Here is a 9,140-nt window from a genome sequence, read left to right on the forward strand (position 1 = left end):
GGAGAAATTGGTTTTGCTGGATTTACGTTTTTAAGTTGACAGTTACTTTCACCTCTTGGCAGATACTCTTCTGCTGTACCCTGTATTCTCTTGCAGTTGATAAGAAACCAGCTGTGGACTGTCATTCCTTTTTGTACATTTTATTTATTTATTTTTGGCTGCGTTGGGTCTTTGCTGCTGCAGGAGGGCCCTTCTCCAGTTCCCGAGAGCATGGCTACTCTTCGTTGCGTTGTGAGGGCTTCCTGTGGTGGCTTCTTCCTGGAGCAGGGATCAAACCTGTGTCCCCTGAATTGGCAGGCGGATTCCTATCCACTGCACCAATAGGGAAGTTCTGTCATTCCTTTTGATGGAAGAAATTTTCACATATTGAGGTATATGAAAGTCATTCTAACTTATACATGATGTAACTTAAGCTTTATGATAACCAAAACAGCCCGCCTGTGGCCTATCAAACATATGTGGCTCAGTTCAGTTCAGTCGCTCAGTCATGTCCGACTCTTTGCCATCCCATGAACTGCAGCATGCCAGGCTTCCCTGTCCATCAGCAACTCCCGAAGCTTGATCAAACTCATGTCCTTCGAGTCATTGTACATCTGCTTTAACCATTAAAGAAAATAATGCATTTTAAAAAGTAAAAATGGAGTGATTGCAGTTCAGGCATCCAAATTGGAGCTGGATGGCCATTGTGGATATGGTTTCAGACAGGTTCCTCCATCAACTGAGAACTTGAATTTTCTGGACTGTATCAGACTCAAAGACACCAACAGACATTCTCAAAACAGTGTCTGCTGGCAGCTGGCAGCTGCAACCTGAGATCTCAGGGTCTTCCCGTAAAACTAGGCAACCATTTTGGGCCCCAACCAACCCTTGCTTAATAAGCATCTTTATTTCTTGCAGCCTCTGATTATAATCTTGATAAAAAAACTTAAATAGTTTTGCAGTTTTTGCCTTTATAAGCCACCTCCATCTTGTAGTCTAGCAGAACACAATTCAAGTGCTTCTTGACTCTGTATTTCCAGGGGTGTAGCTCTCAGTTTGGCTCAAATAAAACTCTTTTCCAGTCCTAATAATAGATTTTTATTGTTTCTGTTGATACGTTATAGGCAATGTCTTTTCTGCCTGGTTGCTCTTTATTTTGGGGATACTGCAGTTTCCTTTTATTTGATCTTTTCAATTTGTTATGTTTCCTCAGTCCAAGGATTTGAGTCTTTCCTTGATTTGGGGAATATGGTCATCTTTTTATTTGTCTTTGTATACTGTCTCTCCCGTAGTCTTTCAAAGATCTCTTTTTGGAATTCCTATTAGAGGTGTGTTGAACTTTGTCCCACTATCCTCCATGTCTCTTAAACTCATTTTGTTTTTATTGGAGTATAATTGCTTCACAATGTTGTGTTTATGCTGCACAATGACATAAATCAGCTATATATATCAGTTACATGCATACATATATCCCCCCACTCTTGGAATCTCCCCCCACACCCAGTCCCACCCATCTAGGTCACCATAGAGCATCAAGCTGAGCAGCTCCCTGTGCTATACCACAGGTTCCCATTAGCCATCTATTTTACACACAGTAGTGTATTTATGTCAAACCCAATCCTCCAATTCATCCCACCTTCCCCTGTGTGTCCACATGTCCATTCTCTGTCTGCATCTCTATTCCTGCCCTGGAACTAGGTTTATCTGTACCATTTTTCTGGATTCCACATATGTGTATTAATATAGGATATTTGTTTTTCTCTTTCTGACTTACTTCCTTGTGTATGGCAGACTCTAGGTTCATCCACATCTCTACAAATGACCCAGTTCCATTCCTTTTTATGGATGAGTAATATTCCATTGTATACATGTACCACATCTTTATCCATTCATCTGTCAATGGACACTTAGGTATAAACTCATATTTTTAATGCCATGGTTTCTCTGTGCTACATCATTATGCTCTCTTTAGATTTGTCTCTCTTCTTAGTTTTTTAATTTGTTGTTTAACCTACCCATTGATGTTTTAAATCCAAACGATTTTTTCATTTCTAAAAGTTCTTTTTGGTCCTTTTTCAAATACCCTGATCATTTCTGAGAATCTCTTGCTCCTCATTCTTAATTTCAACTCTTTCTTTTTGTCTTTAAATATATTAAGCACATTTATTCTATATTATATACTTGATAATTCTGATATATAAGGTTTTTGCAGGTCTGATTCTGCTCATTGTTGATGCTAATCCTCCCTTTAGGGTGCCTCATTTCCTTGCATATTTTGTGATTTCTTTTTGTTATCTCATGTTCATTGGTAGTTTATTGGTGGGAATCCTGTGAAGCCTGGTAGAAGTTGTGTTTCCCCGAGATTATTTATATGTACTTATGACAGGTGCTGGGGCAAGGTGCTATCCACCAGACACCTCTTATGCTCATCCCAACTTGGATTTTTCAGATTATGCCAGTTGTGTGAATTTGAACCAAAATTCCATGTAAGAGTTACAAATTCTCAAAAAATAAACTATTTCTTTCCTATCAAAGACAGCAACAGACATATGCATTTTATTGTTATTTAACTCTTTCACAGAGAGTACAGTCTTTAAGCTTTCTATGTACAGGGGTTTCTTTTTCTTTCATGGAACCAAGGCTTTGTCTTCACCTAGCCCTTGAAATCAAAATCCCTAACTTACCAGACAGTGGCAATTCCCCCAAAGTGATCACTAGCTTTACTACCTTACCTATCTTAATTCAAGTTTAGAATTAATTTTTGACCTCTTAAAGATTTCTTCTAATTTATTCTAAGCTCATTTACACATTTGAAGAGGATGGTTGATATATTTTATGCTACATTTAGGTGTCTTGTAATAAAGTATGTTTTGTCTTATTTTTTCATCACGTTGCCCAGAATGAGTCCTCCTTGGGTTTTCTTCAGTTTCTGCAGTCAGCCTCTACTCTCCCCTCATTCCCTGCCAAATAGCCTTCTTCCAAACTCCCAGACCACCTTAGTAGAAAATACAATGTTGTGAAGTTTTAAGCCCCTTGGTATTGAAGATATTGACAAGGTCACCAATTAGCAGATAGTTAGCTACTTTGCCATAATCAGTGACTCTACTCTATTTAGCCTAATGTACTTATAGGAAGAACCAGGAAGAGAGAACCTGGCGTTCTAGCATTTGAATTTAACAATCAATGGGAGGCAATACTGGAAACTTGGATTTTCTTTATGACAAAAGTAAAGTTTCACTGAACTGATTAATTTACCAGGATTATTTTTGCCCTGATTTCATAGGGACCAGACCTTATACAGACCAATTCCAAGAGGAAAGTAGCCTAGGAGAAGTAGTATCAGCATTTACCATTAACCAAATACCAGAAGTCAAGAACACCATTGTTATAGGTCTGGTGAGGGAAAGTGTGGGAAATACAGGGAATGACTGCTAATGTTAATCCCTATCAGGCCAGAAAAACTCTGCCAGTCCAGGAAAACTAGTATTTGGATCCAGTTACATTAGCAGTTTCTGCATTTGCCTCTTCTAATACAAGTTGCCAACCAGAGAGTTCCACCTTGATAAAGGAGTGATGTTGTGCCAAATGAACCAAGTCTTTATTTCCAATAGGAATTATTCACAGGACAGAAAGTTTTCCCTCTGTTTTTGGTTTATCCATTTTAATAATCTTTTGTCTTTTTTGCCTCACTTGAAGCCGTGGACCAACCTTCGGTGAGTCCCCCTTAGCTTCAGGTTGGAAGGTTATTATGGCCGTATTGTGGCTCATGGAGACAGGAGAAGCCACCCGAATGATGATGGTGTAGAAGAAGTAGACAGGGACAGGCAGGACGGTGATGATGACGAGGAATATAAGCAAGGCTTTAGCCCATGATGGATAAATTCGGGTCACCTCATGTGACTATGGAGAAAAGGGAAGAAGGTTTAGAATGCCCAGGTTCTCTGAAGTGGAAGGCTGAAGAGGGTAGGGATAGGAGACAAACCAAGGCAACAGACTAAATAAATGAATCCCCAGGGAATCAGATGAGTGTGTCCTAGTTGTAAGAGTGGACTTAGGAGTGGGAGTGGGGAGGAAAAAAAGTGGACTGAAAAGTCTCATGTCCACTCCTTAGGGGGGTCTGGGGAGGGAGGCTCACAATTCTTGAGTCCCAGGCCAAGTAGGTGATCTCCTTCACAGACAGGTGAATCAGGGTGCTTAAAAACAGGACTAGCAGCACAAATGGAGACAGAAAACACCACAGCCAACGATAGATGGGGGAGATGGGGCGGCCCATCATGATACTCAGGTCTGTAAGGAACCTGGGAGGAAGGGTCACAAGACTTTGGGAGGTCCATTCAAGCCTTACCCAGCCTTGGTGTGGGGGTCAGTCCAAACCTAACCTGGAAGAAAACCCTTAACATTTCTTAAACCTTTCTGTTCACACCTCCACAACCAGCCTTCTTGCCACTAATTCATCCACTTTTAGTCTGGTTTCTGTCCCAGCCCCAGGGTTTTTCTTTTAAATCTCTCTCCTCCATCACCCTTCAGGATAAAAACCCAACTTTCTGAAAGTAGGTTCTTTAAGCCCACACATCCAGCTTTCTTTGGTGAACCTTCTTAATCCCAATACATACAATTCAGGTTCCTTCTGCTTAGAACACCCTTCTCTCTTTCTCTCCCTTGACAAACTTCTCCTTCATCTTTCTATATTCTATTCATGCATCCTCTCCTTGACTGACTCTTCGATCTTCTTTAGATAAAAATCTGTGTTTCTAGAGTGCCCTCAGTTGCCTCCATCCTGCTCAAGGATATGTCTTTCTCCTTGGACTCTGAGAGCAGAAACTAAATTTAATTTATCTCAATATTCCCCAGTACTCACCACAAGGCCTGCATGGCACATAGGAGGCTCTAAGAAATATTTGAGAGTGACTGGTTGCATGAATGAACAAACTGATGCCAAGAGTCACTATCACCTATAAACACTGCCACCCTTGGATTACACGGGGCTTCTCAAATGGTAGTGTGCATATGAATCACTTGGGGTTCCTATTAAAATACAGATACAGATCCAAAGGTCTGGGGTGGAGCCTGAGGGTCTGCATCTCTGATAAGCTCTTCCAGGTGCTGCCAATGCCACTGGTCCACAGAGCAAGCTTTCAGAAGCAAGGGATTACACATTTCAGATGTCCACACTACCCTGGTTGAAAGAAGAGCTCAGGAGCCCCTAGGACTTGATCTAGACTGCTCGCCACTTTCCCACTTTATATTGATATTCCCCTGGAACCAGCATGCTCTTCTTTTTTCCCATCCTCTTGGGATCTCTCCATATGCCCTGGGATAAGAGCCTGGCAGTGAGAGCAAAAGGGACTCTAAGTTGTGTGGCAGGAAATTCTGGGATTGGGACATCACCTCCTGGCCCCATAGATCCAGGCCATGGCGATGGTCTCCAAGATGACGATGAAGAAAAGGGGCAGAGATACCCAGTAGTCATCCAGCAGGTTCACGTAGTAGCTGCCTGAGGGCCTCACAAAAAGGAGGCTGCCCAGGAACATAGGCACACAGACACCCACTGGAGAGAAACACCAGATATAAATCAAGGTCAGTGTCGAACCTGTGCTGTATAAGTCCCATTGGGGTTACACTAAATGATGGCCATAGGTGGGAGTAGAGACATAGGTCCGAGTACCTGTGAGCAGCTTTGAATGCTCCCTGAGGGAAGAGAAAGTATCCTGGAGAGGGGTGATGATGCCTTGTATGATTCCTATCACAGTGCTCAGCCCCAGGTTCACCAGCAACAGGAAGGTAATGATGGACCAGAAGGTGGGTCCAGAAAACAAAGAGACGATGTCACTAAATGTCACAATGACCACACCTGGACCGATCATAACCTGTGAATGAAGGAAAGAATGGTGAGGGCTCTGAGCTCAGTCTGGGGAGCCCTAACTCTGTTTCCATCCTCTCCCCTAGAAAACTATCTGTAGCCCTGTTCATGGCTATTATTATACTCATTTGGCCTTGAGGCATGAAGATTTCCTCCTGGTCTAGCAACTCTTTGGGGTTGGGGTAAAGAAGCTTATATGAATTCTAGTGCTTTGTGCTGCAAAGGCTACAACTGCCTTATCACAAAAGGATACTATGAATCTTGGCCTTGGTTGTCCAAGATGCTTCTGAGAATTGCCTTTCCAAATTCTACAGACACCTAAGCAATGTGGAAGTTTCTGGTGCTCTGGGGGCTTTGAGGGGAACTCTATAGCCCTATCCCCAACCCCCTACCTACCTTATTCAATTCCGTAGATAAGTCACAATCGGTCAAATTGGGTAGGATTCTGCTTTTGATGTGTTCAGGGAGGTTGTTGAGCCACTTGGGGTAGATGGAGCTCGGATCATGGTACAGACTGTCTGGAGGGTGGGCCTCAGGAGGCAGGACCTGGGCAATGACCAGATCCATCACTTTTTCAGCATTCCTGGGGACAGGAGTAGAATTATATAGAACCATTTGGCCTTTGATGATAACCTCCTCCCTCAGCCTCTAGATGAAGAGGGAAATTACTAGCTTAAAGTTTTTGATTTGATTAAAGTAGGGCCTGCACTGAATCCTAGGTATCCAGGATCCTGCATGCCACCTATTTTCATAATCACAGAAATGTCTGTGTGAGGCCAGAGAATTTCTGACTGAGGCAGACTCTTGGAGGGGTCTTTCCTATAGTACCATTGAGGGTTTTCAGATTTTTACCTCCTACTAGACAATCTCAGGATAATGTTACGGCTTCCCAGCTTTCTTGACCTGCTGGCCTCTTCAACTTCCTTACTCACAACTCTCTCAACCTTCTATACTTCAGCTGTCCTCAATTACTAAGCCTTTTTCAACTTGCCATGCTCTCTCGATTGTCTTAGTGTCTTTAGTCCCTGATGTTCTCTCTGCTTAGAACTATCCTATTCTATCTGCACTTAGTCTACCCCAATTCTACCCCCTAAACATTCTCCACTTGGCAAATTCCTACAAATCCTGACTCAGCTCACTGTACTATTTACTGCCATGGAAATCTGTTCATGATCTCTTATGAGGGCAAATCAACAAAGTGCAGAAAAGTAGTATGGTATAGGCCAATTTTTAAAAAAATGGCATGTTTTTATATATGGGTCTGTGAATTGGAAACACTTGAAAGAACACTCCCAGTGATTACTTGTCAGGAAACAAACTCAGCTCAGGATTGCCTCTACCAGGAAACCTTCTCTGACTTCTCCCAGTTAGTAGCTCCCTCCTCTGTGTCCACTCATCATCCCTACTACTAGTCCTCATCTAGTTTGTGATTATCTGTTTACTATTTGCTTCCTCATTTTCTTGAAGTCAGGGATGGTAGTCTAGTTTACCATTGGCTGTGTTGCCAGAGCTCAACACTGGGGCTGGTAGATAGGAGATGTTTTTATAAACGTCTGACGAGCATTTTTGGAATGAACCTTATAGGAGAAGAAAATGGGGAACGGGCTATGGGGACCCTGGTGCAGCAGGACCTTTTTTTGTCTAATGGTTCAGCTGAAAGTATCCTCTAATTTGTCCATGGCAGCCTCCAGTTAAGAATGGGGTGAACACACTTTTGAAAACTTCCAACTTTGGGAATTTCCTAGTTTAGAAAAGCATCTCTGAAAGAGACAGAGGTGGTAGGATTCAGGTGTTTCTAAGGTTTAGGATGCTCCAATTTGAGGACCCCATATTGACAGCCAGCTTCCTTGAGTGATGGGAGCCTGGACTGGAATTGTGTGGGCTATTTCTAAGACTGGTTTTTGTGATGATCTCCATATGAAAGATTGGGCTCACATCAAGTAACATTTTTCGTTGTTTTTTGTGGCCAAGTGGCCCATTACAGCAAATACAAACACTGTGGTAGTCAGTGAGACAAGCAAGTTGAGAAAAGCCACAGCATAGGCATCAATGACACAGTTATTGGACCGAGGGATATATGAGCTGATTGCTGTGAAGCTGCCAAAGCCAGGGCCCAAGGACAAAAAGAGCTGGTTTCCTGTTCGGCGCCACACTTCCACAGAATACAGGGCTGGTACCTGAGAAGGAAAAGTACCGTATAAATGGGGATACAAAGAGGGGAGAGACAAGCCATGATGGAGGTAGAAGATGAGAAGGGAGTGAAAGAGGGAGCTAGGAGGGTTTCTATCAGACTATTAATCCTACTATTTGGATAAGAGACTTAAAGAGTGGGTGATGCCTTACCTTGGCAGCCAACAAATTCTTGAGGCCAAAATATGCGCCTTTCATCGTGAGACTCCGGATAAGAAGAGAGAAAAGGATGATGTAGGGAAGGAGTACTGAGATATACAGCATCTGAGTAGGAAGTATGATTCACAAAGAAAAGTTCAGCAGAGGCAGAAGTCTGTAGAGTAAGATCAAAGGCTATTGGGAATCAGAGGGAGGTCAGATTAGAGGGAATGAGAAGTTGGAGACGTATAGGCATCAAGTTAGGAGAATATTAGGGGATCTCAGATAGAAGGAAGTCCACCGCATTAGTAAGTCAGAGGGTAGCTCACCTTCCCAGTGGACTTTGGCCCTTTGATCATGGAGATGCAGATGATTAACCAGATCACAAGGACAGAGGCACTCAAATGCATAACTGGTTTCCCATCTATCTCAATTTCATCTGTGGCCTTCAATACCTTCCGGTACCAGAAGTATGTGGTGGGGCTGGTCCGTGCGCATTCAGAATCTGAGGTGAACTGGCCATGGAGGAAACTGCAAGGCCAGGTGTGCCTCCCCCTTCTTCACATCCACCCACTCCTTCCAGTCCCATTTCATCGTATTCTCCCAAGGATCCTTTTCCTACTTCATTCCTCTGTCCTTTCAGCCCTCCCATTTACCCTTTTCTTCCCTCACTTCTCACCAATACTGGAATTCTTTAATAGGGGGCACAATAACCAAGGTAGTGGAGACTGGAAAGACTGAACCAAATAGAAGAGATTCCATGCCATGAGCACACTGTAGTACAAGCCCACGATGATGCACACCTAGGGACCATGAAGAGTTCTGGAGATGGGAAAAAGGTAGGCTAGCCGGAGGGAGAGCTGGGGAACAGAACAGACTTCACCCTTGGAAGCGAAGTCAGGGGACCCATTCCAGGATGAGGGTTAGGATGGGGATGGGGTGTAAAGGGTAGGCCTGGGCAGCCCAGAACTCC

At 43.2% G+C, this 9,140-nt stretch overlaps 1 protein-coding gene across 1 annotated transcript; it reads right to left on the reverse strand.

Moving 5' to 3' along the window:
• Positions 1-2,569: 2,569 nt before the first annotated feature.
• On the reverse strand, positions 2,570-7,120 carry LOC129631542 (orphan sodium- and chloride-dependent neurotransmitter transporter NTT5-like). Its single transcript, XM_055552621.1, has 5 exons — positions 6,692-7,120; positions 6,236-6,422; positions 5,645-5,846; positions 5,368-5,527; positions 2,570-3,879 (listed from the first exon to the last, which is right to left on the reverse strand). The coding sequence occupies exons 2-5, from the start codon at positions 6,404-6,406 to the stop codon at positions 3,867-3,869; spliced, it is 546 nt and encodes a 181-aa protein (XP_055408596.1). The 5' UTR covers positions 6,407-6,422; positions 6,692-7,120; the 3' UTR covers positions 2,570-3,866.
• Positions 7,121-9,140: the final 2,020 nt, after the last annotated feature.

Source organism: Bubalus kerabau, chromosome 17 (genome assembly GCF_029407905.1).
Source record: "Bubalus kerabau isolate K-KA32 ecotype Philippines breed swamp buffalo chromosome 17, PCC_UOA_SB_1v2, whole genome shotgun sequence".
NCBI lineage: Eukaryota > Metazoa > Chordata > Mammalia > Artiodactyla > Bovidae > Bubalus > Bubalus kerabau.

Coding starts and splice junctions, on each gene's coding strand:
- LOC129631542 (XM_055552621.1), bottom strand. CDS start 6,406: ATGGATCTGGTCATTGCCCAGGTCCTGCCTCCTGAGGCCCACCCTCCA. Junction 5,847..6,235: donor TATCTACGGAATTGAATAAG/GTAGGTAGGGGG, acceptor CTTCATTCACAG/GTTATGATCGGTCCAGGTGT. Junction 5,528..5,644: donor GCATTCAAAGCTGCTCACAG/GTACTCGGACCT, acceptor GTTTCTCTCCAG/TGGGTGTCTGTGTGCCTATG.